The sequence below is a fragment of the Crinia signifera genome, chromosome 11 (assembly GCF_055691185.1).
Source record: "Crinia signifera chromosome 11, ASM5569118v1, whole genome shotgun sequence".
NCBI classification, from domain to species: Eukaryota; Metazoa; Chordata; class Amphibia; order Anura; family Myobatrachidae; genus Crinia; species Crinia signifera.
In genome coordinates, this window is record NC_139227.1 from 91,134,228 (window position 1) to 91,148,741 (window position 14,514).

General features: G+C 48.9%; 2 protein-coding genes across 5 annotated transcripts in view; one reads left to right on the plus strand and one right to left on the minus strand.

The window, feature by feature from the left end:
* SDHAF2 (succinate dehydrogenase complex assembly factor 2) lies at positions 1-11,919 on the minus strand. The gene is made up of 4 exons (XM_083165746.1): positions 11,681-11,919; positions 2,838-3,031; positions 681-790; positions 1-596 (listed from the first exon to the last, which is right to left on the minus strand). Exons 1-4 carry the CDS (start codon positions 11,711-11,713, stop codon positions 466-468), a joined length of 468 nt encoding a protein of 155 aa, XP_083021872.1. The 5' UTR covers positions 11,714-11,919; the 3' UTR covers positions 1-465.
* CPSF7 (cleavage and polyadenylation specific factor 7) overlaps positions 11,758-14,514 on the plus strand; it is a 17,947-nt gene continuing 15,190 nt past the window's right edge. Inside the window, exon 1 of one of the 4 annotated variants that reach the window (XM_083165745.1) lies at positions 11,758-12,023. In XM_083165745.1, the coding sequence (XP_083021871.1) occupies positions 11,970-12,023 (54 nt within the window). In that variant the 5' untranslated portion in view covers positions 11,758-11,969. Of the gene's footprint in view, positions 12,081-14,514 lie in introns of all 4 variants that reach the window. The other 3 variants (XM_083165743.1, XM_083165744.1, XM_083165742.1) reach the window with 3 other exon arrangements.

Genomic DNA, 14,514 nt, shown 5'->3' on the forward strand with positions numbered 1-14,514 from the left:
TTTGTGATAAATAGAAGTTTAATTTGTATATCAGCGCTTCACTTCTGGCTTTAAATACTTAAATGAAAGTGCATTACACCCACCACAAAGACTTTCACATCGCAGAACCCCTACGGTCCACGCTGCCAGGAGTTGCATCGTCTATGTCCCTTCTTTGTGGAAAGTGCACAAAGCAAGAAACATCTCTGTTTACAGATCATACGTAATTGAGCAGGATAGTGTGCATGAAACAAAGAGCTTACACTCCATGCATTCATCATGCTCATATCGGCCCGCAGGTTTCCCTGTTAGGAGGCAGATCCTCCACTGACACACAGACAATGGCTGGGGCTTGCAGAGAACAGCAAAAGCACACACACCCATCACACACCTCTCTCTATATATTCTTATATACATGGGTGACTTTTGTAAGTCGGACTGTATACAGGGAGGTGTCAGTTGACAAACTAAAGCCCCTCCCCCATATCACTGGGACTTTTGGAATAGATATTCCAGGTCTGGCTGCCTGAGACGTTGTTCCATGTCCCGGTTCTTGGCAAATTCCTGCAGCCAATGCATTATCTCGTTGTCAAACTGTTCTGGGACATCCTGGGCTCCTGCAAACAGAATGACAGAGATACTAAGAACAGGTCACAGCAAGAGAGCGGGGATACAAGATTGCGTTTATCATGGCAGCTAACCTGTGACCCAGTAGTAGATGTCCCAGTCATTGCTGGGCTCATTGATTAGCCGATCGTACTGTGACAGCTGGCTGTCCGTCATGGTGTTCAGATGTTTCTTAGCAAACAGACTGCAAAGGAGACAAGATTTACCTTGAAGACATGTAAGGAACCTTTCACAGAAGACAAATACGGACAATAGAAGAGTACTGTATATGCTACACCTCCATGTCTCCACATGGTGGCGCTGAAGGTTGACTATAGAGACACACAATAGGAGACAGACAGCACCCTACTTGGGAAATTCACTCATGTGTAATGTGTAAGACATAGGAGTCAAACTGCTGGGTGTAGTATATTATTATTATTATTATTATTAGTTATTATTGCCAATCGTAGGCCATTGGGATGTCAATCTTCTGAACCTGTCGACAAAAAACACAGTCGACCTTTTATTCGTCAACCTTTTGACCAGGACTATTACATGTCGACTTATTGACTTTCTAACTAGACACTGTCTATCCACTGAACGGGACACATACTGCCAATAAAATACATACATAATTCTATGACAATAGCTGGGCTTCCAGGGATGAAGAGGAGTCTGTGACAGATAACAGAAGAGGAGTCAGGGATTTCAATGTGGAGGTTATGTCTCTCATGCAAAATAGTCAAAAACTAAAATTATAACGAGTGGGATAATTATTTTAAAAAGTGGTAATACCTTAAGTATGTCTGTCAAGGCATATTTCTATATAATAAACCTGTGTAAGCCATATCAACCAATCAGCAGCTACAGTTTAATGATCTACAGTAATACTATGCAAGCCAATCACTGGCTGGGCACAATGATGTGTTGCATATCACAGTGGGGCAGATGTATTAAGCTTTAACAAGAGATAAATGCAAGGGTGATATGGAGAGATAAATGTCCAGCCAATCACCTGCTAACTGCCATGTTACAGGCTGAGTTTGAAAAAAGTCATTAAGGAGCTGATTGGCTGGACGCTTATCTCTCCTTATCACCCTTGCAGCCAATCAGCTCCTTACTGACTTTTTTCAAACACAGCCTGTAACATGGCAGTTTGCTGGTGATTGGCTGGACGTTAATCTCTCCTTATCACACTTGCATTTATCTCTTGTTAAGGCTTAATACATCTGCCCCATTATGTGTTAAGGTCCATACTGGACAATTTTGCCCAGCCTGTTTGGACAGCGATGATGGGGAAAATCACTGGGCTGAAAATCGCTCAGTACATATATACTGAGCGATTTTCCTGGGGTGGACGGCTTTCCATAGCAGGACGCTATAGGCATTATTCTGGTTCATTCGCTGCGGCCGCTCGTTCGCATCGGGGATGGATGTTTTGCGTATATGCGCAGCAGCATTTCTGCACATGTGCATACGCTGGGAGCATGCAAACTCGCAGCTTAATCTGTTCGCCGATTGCACGCTCCTTGTCTTCAAAGCGGGGGGTGGAGGGGGGCGTGGGGTGGTGGCCAGGGGCATTTGCATATGCCCAGCGTTTCGTGAGCGTTCCCAAGAAAATGCTGGGCGTACTTATGGTTATGCGGTCGTGACGCACGTGCGGGGGGTGGGCAGCTGACATAACCGGATGTCAGCTGCCCGCCCAGATCACTGCATTTCATAGTTCACCGGTATATAGGCGTGTGCCTTTCCCATTATTTAATGGTCGGCAACCATCGATAGATGGGGGAGGTTCCCACTGGCATGCAAATGGTTGTTTATGTAAAACATCCATTCGCGTGCCAGACGAACGAACCCAGCGTGCGAAGGGGGGCGGGTGTACCACCATTCGCCAGGCACGTTCTGGATGACTTGCAAGGGGGCGAATTCGTGCCCAAGCATGTCATCCAGAATAAGGCCCTCTGGAAAGCCATCCACCCTGTCACTCATCTGCTGGTAATACCAGCAGATGAGCGGCGTCCACGGCAATGATGCAGGATTGAGCATCAGCGCTCACTGCTCATCGCTGCTCCGTACACACTGGGCAACTTCTCAGCTGAAAGCAGCTCAAACGACAAAACTGAGCTGCTTTCAGCTTACAGTCGGCTAAAGTGTATGGGCCTTTAGCTTACAGCAGTATCCGTCCTTATTAGGTATCCTGTGGACACAGGACATGGGAGTATCCCTATAACACACAGCCCATTACTAACCTAAGCAGTATACAGTTTTCCAGCATGCCTCTTTTACGGCTCTCATATAAGAGTCTTGCTCTCTTTATCTCTGGTGTTTCATTGATGCGCTCTTTCCAAGCGGGCAGCTGGATCTCAGTATCATTTCTCCTTCTACCGCCGGTGGTTATAAACCTTGGTCCCCGGCAAATAAAGATGGAAGACAGAAGAGCACTCTATAAGAAGAGAATACGGAATGTTAATCCACGGCTCTTATAGGACAATACAAGTATACTGCAGGTTGCCTCCCAATCAGCTCTTCTATCAAGGCTGTAAGGGGACAGTTACCCAATGAAATGCTTTTCCCAGGGCTGTATGGGGACATTTACCCATTGAAATGCTGTGTCCAGGGATGTAAGGACACAGTTACCCAATGAAATGCTTTTCCCCAGGGCTGTATGGGGACAGTTACCCAATAAAATGCCTTGTGAAAGGTTTTCCTTCGACAAAGCATTTAACTGTGAAACGCACATACGAAACTTATTTCAACGTATTTGCTTTCTTGGTTTACTCTAAAGGTGTGGATCAATAGTTGACATTGACAAAAGATTGACATGACAAAAAGTTGACACAAGCAAAAGGGTGGCATGGAAAAAGTCGACACTTGGTACTATTCTGGCGCAGTAAGGTACAGCTCTATACTGGTGTAGTATCTGTTACTGGTGCATGAAGGTTACATAGTTACATAGTAGGTAAGGCTGAAAAAAGACTTGCGTCCATCTAGCTCAACCTAGAATAGATTATCCATTGCTGTTTAGTAGGTTCTGATATTTTAAAGACAGATTATATTTCTTATTTGTACCCATGGATGTTTTTATCCAGTAAGTGTTTGTCCAACTTTGTTTTAAATGTATTTATTAAGCCAGCCGACACCACCTCTCCAGGAAGAGAGTTCCAGAGTTTGACTGCTCTGACCGTAAAGATTTTTTTTCTTCTAGCTGAACCAAATCTTTCTTCTAATCTATACTCATGCCCTCGCGTCCTAGATTTCTTTCTAGTAGAAAAAAGGGTGTGTGACAGTTCCTTATATTGCCCCCTGATATATTTGTACATGTTGAGCATGTCCCCCCTTAAACTTCTCTTTTCTAATGTAAATAGTCCCAAATTGCTTAATCTCTCCACGTATCTTAAATTCTCCATTCCCCTAATAAGCTTTGTTGCTCATCTTTGGAAATTTTCGAATTCTATGATGTCCTTTTTATAGTGTGGGGCCCAGAATTGTACTCTGTATTCGAGGTACGGTCTTACCAATGCTTTATACAGTGGCATAATTACCCTTGAGTCCCTAGTTTCCATGCCCCTTTTAATGCATGCTAAAATTTTGTTGGCCTTTTTTGTTGCAACATTACATTGGGCACTACACCCCAGTTTGCTGTCTATTTGGACTCCTAGATTATTATTATTATAATTTTATTTATAAGTCGCCACAAGTGTTTCGCAGCGCCGTACAAAGGAACAATACAGGGAGACAAAACTTGGCATAACATTGAATAAATAACAAAAATACAGTACAAATAAAGAGCGCCACACTTCAATACACATTACAGATTAAATATAAGTTGTGAGGACTCAAACATACTATAAGAGGCTTGAGGCCAATGATGGAGAAGAGTATGCAGACGAAGATGGTCACTGAGTGTTTGAGTATAGGAGAGCTGTGAGTGAAATTTGAAGAGTAGTGGGCTTTGACAACAGGAGGGAAGAGGGTCCTGCTCGTAGGAGCTTACAATCTAGTAGGAAGGGGAGATAGACAGATTACAAGAGGTGCAAGCAAGTGGGTGGTGGCTAGATAGCAGGATATAAAAAGGCAAGGGGTCGGAGAACCAGCTAGTTCACGCAGTGGAAGGGTACGCTTTGATGAAAAGGTGAGTTTTCAGTGCCCGTTTGAAGCTTTGCAAGGTCGGGGAGAGTCGAGTGAAGCGAGTTCCACTAAAGGGGTGCAGCACGGGCAAGGTCCTGTACTCTAGCATGGGAAGCAGTGATCAAGGTGGAGGAGAGACGACAGTCGTCAGCCGACCGTAGATCCTTTTCGAGTATGGAATTACCCAATTCCTCTCCGCTAAGGTTATAACTAGCACACTGGTTGTGTCTCCCAAGGTGTATAACCTTACATGGTACAGCTCTATACTGGGGTAGTATCTGTTAGTATAGCTCTATACTGGTGTAGTATCTGTTAGTGGTGCAAAATGGTGACACGGCACAGCTCTATACTGGTGTAGTATCTGTTACTGGTGCAGAAAGGTGACGCGGTACAACGCTACACTGGTGTAGTATCTGTTACTGGTGCAGGCAGGTGACACGGCACAGCTTTATGCTGGTTTGATATCTGTTACTGGTGCAGGCAGGTGACACGGCACAGCTCTATACTGGTATGGTATCTGTTACTGGTGCAGGCAGGTGACACGGTACAGCTGTATACTGGTGTGGTATCTGTTACTGGTGCAGGCAGGTGACACGGCACAGCTCTATACTAGTGTAGTATCTGTTACTGGTGCAGGAAGGTGACACGGCACAGCTCTATACTGGTGTGGTATCTGTTACTGGTGCAGGAAGGTGACACGGTACAACGCTATACTGGTGTAGTTTGGTATCTGTTACTGGTGCAGGCAGGTGACACAGCACAGCTCTATGCTGGTGTGTTATCTGTTACTGATGCAGGCAGGTGACGCGGCACAGCTCTATACTGGTGTGGTATCTGTTACTGGTGCAGGCAGGTGACGTGGCACAGCTCTATACTGGTGTGGTATCTGTTACTGGTGCAGAAAGGTGACACGGCACAGCTCTATACTGGTGTGGTATCTGTTACTGGTGCAGGCAGGTGACACGGCACAGCTCTATACTAGTGTAGTATCTGTTACTGGTGCAGGAAGGTGACACGGCACAGCTCTATACTGGTGTGGTATCTGTTACTGGTGCAGGAAGGTGACGAGGCACAGGCCTATACTGGTGTGGTATCTGTTACTGGTGCAGGCAGGTGACGCGGTACAGCACTATACTGGTGTGGTATCTGTTACCGATGCATGCAGGTGATGCGGTACAGCTCTTTACTGGTGTGGTATCTGTTACCGGTGCTGGAAGGTGACGCGGTACAGCTCTCTACTGGTGTGGTATCTGTTACTGGTGCAGGCAGGTGACGCGGCACAGCTCTATACTGGTGTGGTATCTGTTACCGGTTCAGGCAGGTGACACGGCACAGCTCTATACTGGTGTGGTATCTGTTACCAGTGCAGGCAGGTGACACGGCACAGCTGTATACTGGTGTAGTATCTGTTACCGGTGCAGGCAGCTGACACGGCACAGCTGTATACTGGTGTAGTATCTGTTAGTACAGCTGTATACTGGTGTGGTATCTGTTACTGGTGCAGGCAGGTAACACGCTACAGCTCTACACTGGTGTGGTATCTGTTACTGGTGCAGGCAGGTGATGCGGCACAGCTCTATACTGGTGTGGTATCTGTTACTGGTGCATCAAGGTGACACGGTACAGCTGTATACTGGTGTGGTATCTGTTACTGGTGCAGGAAGGTGACACAGCACAGCTCTATGCTGGGGTGTTATCTGTTACTGGTGCAGGCAGGTGACGCGGCACAGCTCTATACTGGTGTGGTATCTGTTACTGGTGCAGGCAGGTGACGTGGCACAGCTCTATACTGGTGTGGTATCTGTTACTGGTGCAGAAAGGTGACACGGCACAGCTCTATACTGGTGTGGTATCTGTTACTGGTGCAGGCAGGTGACATATCACAGCTCTATACTGGTGTGGTATCTGTTACTGGTGCAGGCAGGTGACACGGCACAGCTCTATACTAGTGTAGTATCTGTTACTGGTGCAGGAAGGTGACACGGCACAGCTCTATACTGGTGTGGTATCTGTTACTGGTGCAGGAAGGTGACGAGGCACAGGCCTATACTGGTGTGGTATCTGTTACTGGTGCAGGCAGGTGACGCGGTACAGCACTATACTGGTGTGGTATCTGTTACCGATGCATGCAGGTGATGCGGTACAGCTCTTTACTGGTGTGGTATCTGTTACCGGTGCTGGAAGGTGACGCGGTACAGCTCTCTACTGGTGTGGTATCTGTTACTGGTGCAGGCAGGTGACGCGGCACAGCTCTAAACTGGTGTGGTATCTGTTACCGGTTCAGGCAGGCGACACGGCACAGCTCTATACTGGTGTGGTATCTGTTACCAGTGCAGGCAGGTGACACGGCACAGCTGTATACTGGTGTAGTATCTGTTACCGGTGCAGGCAGCTGACACGGCACAGCTGTATACTGGTGTAGTATCTGTTAGTACAGCTGTAAACTGGTGTAGTATCTGTTAGTACAGCTGTATACTGGTGTGGTATCTGTTACTGGTGCAGGCAGGTGACACGGTACAGCTCTACACTGGTGTGGTATCTGTTACTGGTGCAGGCAGGTGATGCGGCACAGCTCTATACTGGTGTGGTATCTGTTACTGGTGCAGGAAGGTGACACGGTACAGCTCTATACTGGTGTGGTATCTGTTACTGGTGCAGGCAGGTGACATGGTACAGCTCTATACTGGTGTGGTATCTGTTACTGGTGCAGGCAGGTGATGTAGCTCTATACTGGTGTAGAAAGGTGACGCGGTACAATGCTACACTGGTGTAGTATCTGTTACTGGTGCAGGCAGGTGACACGGCACAGCTTTATGCTGGTTTGATATCTGTTACCGGTGCAGGCAGGTGACACGGCACAGCTCTTTACTGGTGTGGTATCGGTTACTGGTGCAGAGAGGTGACACGGCACAGCTCTACACTGGTGTGGTATGTTACTGGTGCAGGCAGATGACACAGCACAGCTCTATACTGGTGTTGTATCTGTTACTGGTGCAGGCAGGTGACACGGCACAGCTCTACACTGGTGTGGTATCTGTTACTGGTGCAGGCAGGTGACGCGGCACAGCTCTATACTGGTGTGGTATCTGTTACTGGTGCAGGAAGGTGACACGGTACATCTCTTTACTAGTGTATCATGTTACTGGTGCAGGAAGGTGACATGGTACAGCTCTTTACTGGGATTCAGTATTGAATCCCGGCGTTCAGAATCCCGACAGCCGAAATGCCGACAAGGGGGGGACGTGGATCGCCCCCCCTTGCGGGCTCGCTGCGCTCGCCACGCAGCGGGCCCGGTGCCTCGCTACGCTCGGCACACTAATTTATTCTCCCTCCAGGGGTGTCGTGGACACCCACGGAGGGAGAATGTGTCGGCATTTCGGCGTCGGGATTCTGAACGCCGGGATTGTAACTGCATCCCCTTTACTGGTGTAGTATCTGTTACTGGTGCAGGAAGGTGACACGGCACAGCTCTATACCGGTGTGGTATCTGTTACTGGTGCAGGCAGGTGACATGGTACAGCTCTATACTGGTGTAGTTTATGTTACTGGTGCAGGAAGGTGGCACAGCTCTATACTGGTGTGGTATCTGTTACCAGTGCAGGCAGGTGACGCGGCACAGCTCTATACTGGTGTGGTATCTGTTACTGGTGCAGGAAGGTGACACGGTACAGCTCTATACTGGTGTGGTATCTGTTACTGGTGCAGGCAGGTGACATGGTACAGCTCTATACTGGTGTGGTATCTGTTACTGGTGCAGGCAGGTGATGTAGCTCTATACTGGTGTAGAAAGGTGACGCGGTACAATGCTACACTGGTGTAGTATCTGTTACTGGTGCAGGAAGGTGACACGGTACATCTCTTTACTAGTGTATCATGTTACTGGTGCAGGAAGGTGACATGGTACAGCTCTTTACTGGGATTCAGTATTGAATCCCGGCGTTCAGAATCCCGACAGCCGAAATGCCGACAAGGGGGGGACGTGGATCGCCCCCCCTTGCGGGCTCGCTGCGCTCGCCACGCAGCGGGCCCGGTGCCTCGCTACGCTCGGCACACTAATTTATTCTCCCTCCAGGGGTGTCGTGGACACCCACGGAGGGAGAATGTGTCGGCATTTCGGCGTCGGGATTCTGAACGCCGGGATTGTAACTGCATCCCCTTTACTGGTGTAGTATCTGTTACTGGTGCAGGAAGGTGACACGGCACAGCTCTATACCGGTGTGGTATCTGTTACTGGTGCAGGCAGGTGACATGGTACAGCTCTATACTGGTGTAGTTTATGTTACTGGTGCAGGAAGGTGGCACAGCTCTATACTGGTGTGGTATCTGTTACCAGTGCAGGCAGGTGACGCGGCACAGCTCTATACTGGTGTGGTATCTGTTACTGGTGCAGGAAGGTGACACGGTACAGCTCTATACTGGTGTGGTATCTGTTACTGGTGCAGGCAGGTGACATGGTACAGCTCTATACTGGTGTGGTATCTGTTACTGGTGCAGGCAGGTGATGTAGCTCTATACTGGTGTAGAAAGGTGACGCGGTACAATGCTACACTGGTGTAGTATCTGTTACTGGTGCAGGAAGGTGACACGGTACATCTCTTTACTAGTGTATCATGTTACTGGTGCAGGAAGGTGACATGGTACAGCTCTTTACTGGGATTCAGTATTGAATCCCGGCGTTCAGAATCCCGACAGCCGAAATGCCGACAAGGGGGGGACGTGGATCGCCCCCCCTTGCGGGCTCGCTGCGCACGCCACGCAGCGGGCCCGGTGCCTCGCTACGCTCGGCACACTAATTTATTCTCCCTCCAGGGGTGTCGTGGACACCCACGGAGGGAGAATGTGTCGGCATTTCGGCGTCGGGATTCTGAACGCCGGGATTGTAACTGCATCCCCTTTACTGGTGTAGTATCTGTTACTGGTGCAGGAAGGTGACACGGCACAGCTCTATACCGGTGTGGTATCTGTTACTGGTGCAGGCAGGTGACATGGTACAGCTCTATACTGGTGTAGTTTATGTTACTGGTGCAGGAAGGTGGCACAGCTCTATACTGGTGTGGTATCTGTTACCAGTGCAGGCAGGTGACGCGGCACAGCTCTATACTGGTGTGGTATCTGTTACTGGTGCAGGAAGGTGACACGGTACAGCTCTATACTGGTGTGGTATCTGTTACTGGTGCAGGCAGGTGACATGGTACAGCTCTATACTGGTGTGGTATCTGTTACTGGTGCAGGCAGGTGATGTAGCTCTATACTGGTGTAGAAAGGTGACGCGGTACAATGCTACACTGGTGTAGTATCTGTTACTGGTGCAGGAAGGTGACACGGTACATCTCTTTACTAGTGTATCATGTTACTGGTGCAGGAAGGTGACATGGTACAGCTCTTTACTGGGATTCAGTATTGAATCCCGGCGTTCAGAATCCCGACAGCCGAAATGCCGACAAGGGGGGGACGTGGATCGCCCCCCCTTGCGGGCTCGCTGCGCTCGCCACGCAGCGGGCCCGGTGCCTCGCTACGCTCGGCACACTAATTTATTCTCCCTCCAGGGGTGTCGTGGACACCCACGGAGGGAGAATGTGTCGGCATTTCGGCGTCGGGATTCTGAACGCCGGGATTGTAACTGCATCCCCTTTACTGGTGTAGTATCTGTTACTGGTGCAGGAAGGTGACACGGCACAGCTCTATACCGGTGTGGTATCTGTTACTGGTGCAGGCAGGTGACATGGTACAGCTCTATACTGGTGTAGTTTATGTTACTGGTGCAGGAAGGTGGCACAGCTCTATACTGGTGTGGTATCTGTTACCAGTGCAGGCAGGTGACGCGGCACAGCTCTATACTGGTGTGGTATCTGTTACTGGTGCAGGAAGGTGACACGGTACAGCTCTATACTGGTGTGGTATCTGTTACTGGTGCAGGCAGGTGACATGGTACAGCTCTATACTGGTGTGGTATCTGTTACTGGTGCAGGCAGGTGATGTAGCTCTATACTGGTGTAGAAAGGTGACGCGCGGTACAATGCTACACTGGTGTAGTATCTGTTACTGGTGCAGGAAGGTGACACGGTACATCTCTTTACTAGTGTATCATGTTACTGGTGCAGGAAGGTGACATGGTACAGCTCTTTACTGGGATTCAGTATTGAATCCCGGCGTTCAGAATCCCGACAGCCGAAATGCCGACAAGGGGGGGACGTGGATCGCCCCCCCTTGCGGGCTCGCTGCGCACGCCACGCAGCGGGCCCGGTGCCTCGCTACGCTCGGCACACTAATTTATTCTCCCTCCAGGGGTGTCGTGGACACCCACGGAGGGAGAATGTGTCGGCATTTCGGCGTCGGGATTCTGAACGCCGGGATTGTAACTGCATCCCCTTTACTGGTGTAGTATCTGTTACTGGTGCAGGAAGGTGACACGGCACAGCTCTATACCGGTGTGGTATCTGTTACTGGTGCAGGCAGGTGACATGGTACAGCTCTATACTGGTGTAGTTTATGTTACTGGTGCAGGAAGGTGGCACAGCTCTATACTGGTGTGGTATCTGTTACCAGTGCAGGCAGGTGACGCGGCACAGCTCTATACTGGTGTGGTATCTGTTACCAATGCAGGCAGGTCACACGGCACAGCTCCATACTGATGAAGTATCTGTTACCGGTGCAGGCAGGTGACACGGTACAGCTCCATACTGGTGTGGTATCTGTTACCAGTGCAGGCAGGTGACATGGCACAGCTCTACTATACTGGTGTAGTATTTGTTACTGGTGCAGGAAAGTGACATGGCACAGCTCTATGCTGGTGTGGTATCTGTCACTGGTGCAGGAATGGTGACACGGTACAGCTCTATACTGGTGTAGTATCTGTTACTGGTGCAGGAAGGTGACACGGTACAGCTCTATACTGGTGGGGTATATGTGTCCTGCCTCCAGCAGGCAGGACACAGGTATATACACAGAACCATCCCTGTCTCACCCCGCGGGCTCTGATCACCGCTGCTGGGAACATCCCGCCTGATGCTGAGTGTCCAGGTCCCGGCTGCGGATCAGCTGCTCAGAAGTCAGACAACGGGCAGTGACGTCACTCCCGGGCCCGGAAGTTGAGAGAACGGGAATCTCGCGGAGCGGAAGTTCCGGTGGGCGCGGGATCAGCGAGTAGACTGTGTGTACGGACAGCGGCAGCAGGGCCCGGGGACTGAGCATCATCAGTACGGGCGTGGGGAGATCACCGGGTTACAGTCCGGATTCAGCATCCGGAGCCGGGGATGGCGGACGGGACTGACCTCATAGATATCTACGCCGAGGAGGAGTTCATCCAGGTGGGGGAGGCCCGAGCGGACGCAGAGACCGATGAGCAGCTATTGATACACCTGCAGGTGCTTTTGCCTTACACACGTCACGTACACTGCTCTTCTATATCTCATGCACACACAGGATTTATGTACGGCACAGGCACAACATGTACATATGATGAATGCACGACACAGGCATGTTATGTACCTACAGATATGATAATGATCATTATGTGCATGCAGACATGATAAATGACGGACCCAGGCATGCCATGAACATGCACACACATGATGCATGGCACATTCATCTCTGCCACACACACACAAATTAAATACACGGCACACACTATAGATTTGGGTGGACTCACCATAATTCCCACACAGCCTGCATCTCACAGGCCATTACTTAAGCCCCATGGTCTTTCAGGGTACACGTGATAAATGCATAGCACAGGCATGTCCTGTTCATGCATATTCATGTTACATGCATGGCACAGGAATCGCCTGACCCCACATTTATGATAAAATGTATGGCGCAAACATAATGACTGATTAATGTACAACACAGATATGATCTATCTTTACATAAATGATAAATGCATGGCACGTGCATGACCTATCCGTGCACATACATGATAATTGTACAGCACAGGCTCAACCTGAACATGCGCAGACATGACAAGAGTACGGCACAGCTATGACTTGTACATGCACCCATGATAAATGTGCGTCAGAGGTATGACCTGTACTTGCAACACACACAAACAGGACACGGCACAGGTATGATCTGTACATGTGCACACATGACTAGAGCATGGTTTAGGCTGGGTCACACTAGTAGATATGTCTTCATATGTATCTCCCGGCTGTCTGTCTGTGAATTACATTGTTCAGTTGTATTACTGGTGCACACTGTCCTATGAGCCATTGATAAATCTTTGATTCCAGTGAATGGCCAATATGTCGGCCAGCATGAGTATGTCTAGGTATAACAGCCTGCATGATGCATGTTGGTTTGTCATATATGTTTAAAATACGGAATTCATGCACAGCCTGTATCTCACAGGTTATTACATAAACCCCATGGTCTCTCCAGGTACACATGATAAATACACAGCACATGCATGATGTCCATCCACATTTATGGTAGATGCATGACGCAGACATAATGACTGATTCATGTACGACATAGGCATGATATATCCGTGCACACGCATTATAAATGCACAACACAGATTTGATATGTTTTTGCACACAAATGATAACACCTGACTTCTAAATATGTGCACACACAATAAATGTTATGTAGTGTGAGCTGTACATGCGCCTACATGGTATATTCTGACAAATTGCGTGAGGCTTGTCCCATATATGAACACGCATGAGAGATTAATGATGGAGACGTTCTATTGTTCACAGTAGGGGCAAGGTGATGATCAGTGAGGAGGGCAGATTTTAATTTTGAAGGGCAACATTTTAGGCATTGTATATCTGTGGTTGAAATGAACACTACATGGGGGGAGCAGCATGCCTTCTGTGTGTGCACTGAACATGCCAGGGGGGGGGGGGGGGGGGGAGACACACCTGCCCTGCTGCTGGGGACCTGCTCTGCATGCCCTATATGTGTACAGTGTACATGCCAGGGGGTCTGCATGTCTTCTGAATACCGTACATGCTGGGGGGGCTGCATGCCCTCTATGTGTACACTGTACTTGAATGGGGGGGTCTGCATGCCCTCTATATGTACACTGTACATGCTGGGGGGGCCTGCATGCCTTCTGTATGTTAACTGTACATTCAGGGGGTCCAGCATGCCTTCTGTGTGTGCACTGAACATGCCGGGGGGCCTGCACTGCTGCTGGGGACCTGCTCTGTTTGGTGGTACTAAACCCATGCATTTGGCCAAGAAAATGCGAGTAAGTAATGTAATGGGCACCCATGGCACTTGCAGGACAATTGAATATTGCCCATTGAGGATAAAAATTTTGCTTTAAATTTTTTTTGTAATTTGATCACTCTGCCAGTGGTTTAGCTGAATCTATAATTTGTGTGTGCTTTGCATTGTAAGCTTCTGAGCTGGACCCTCTTACCTCCCTTTTGTGTGTTGTTGCTAGTTTCAGTTATAGGCCCTTATTCTGGTCCATTCGCACGGGGACCAATGTTTTTGCACTGCGCATGTGCACACGAACAGACTGTTTGCCGGGTGCACGCACCCAGGACAGAGGCTGGGGGTGGAGAGGGGCATGGGGCGGCCCCATTAGCATATGGGCAGTGATGTAGCTAGGTGCCACGGTACAAGGGCATCCCCCCATTTGTAGAAAGCTGCTTAACATTATACCACACACTGTAATGCCCATTGGACATTTTAGCGAATTTTGTAATACCCATTACACATAAAGCCACATGCCGTAATACCAATTACACATAAGGCCACATGCCGTAATGCCAATTACACATAAGGCCACACATGATGCCAATTACATACTATATAACGCCCTTTGATGTCTCTGCACCCTGA

What these genes read in the sequence shown, in the direction of transcription:
- SDHAF2 (XM_083165746.1), bottom strand. Translation starts at nt 11,713, where the DNA reads ATGTTCCCAGCAGCGGTGATCAGAGCCCGCGGG. An exon ending in CGGTGATCAGAGCCCGCGGG is followed by an intron (nt 3,032 to 11,680) that starts GTGAGACAGGGA and finishes CTCTTCTTATAG; the next exon opens with AGTGCTCTTCTGTCTTCCAT. An exon ending in CATCTACTACTGGGTCACAG is followed by an intron (nt 597 to 680) that starts GTTAGCTGCCAT and finishes TTCTGTTTGCAG; the next exon opens with GAGCCCAGGATGTCCCAGAA.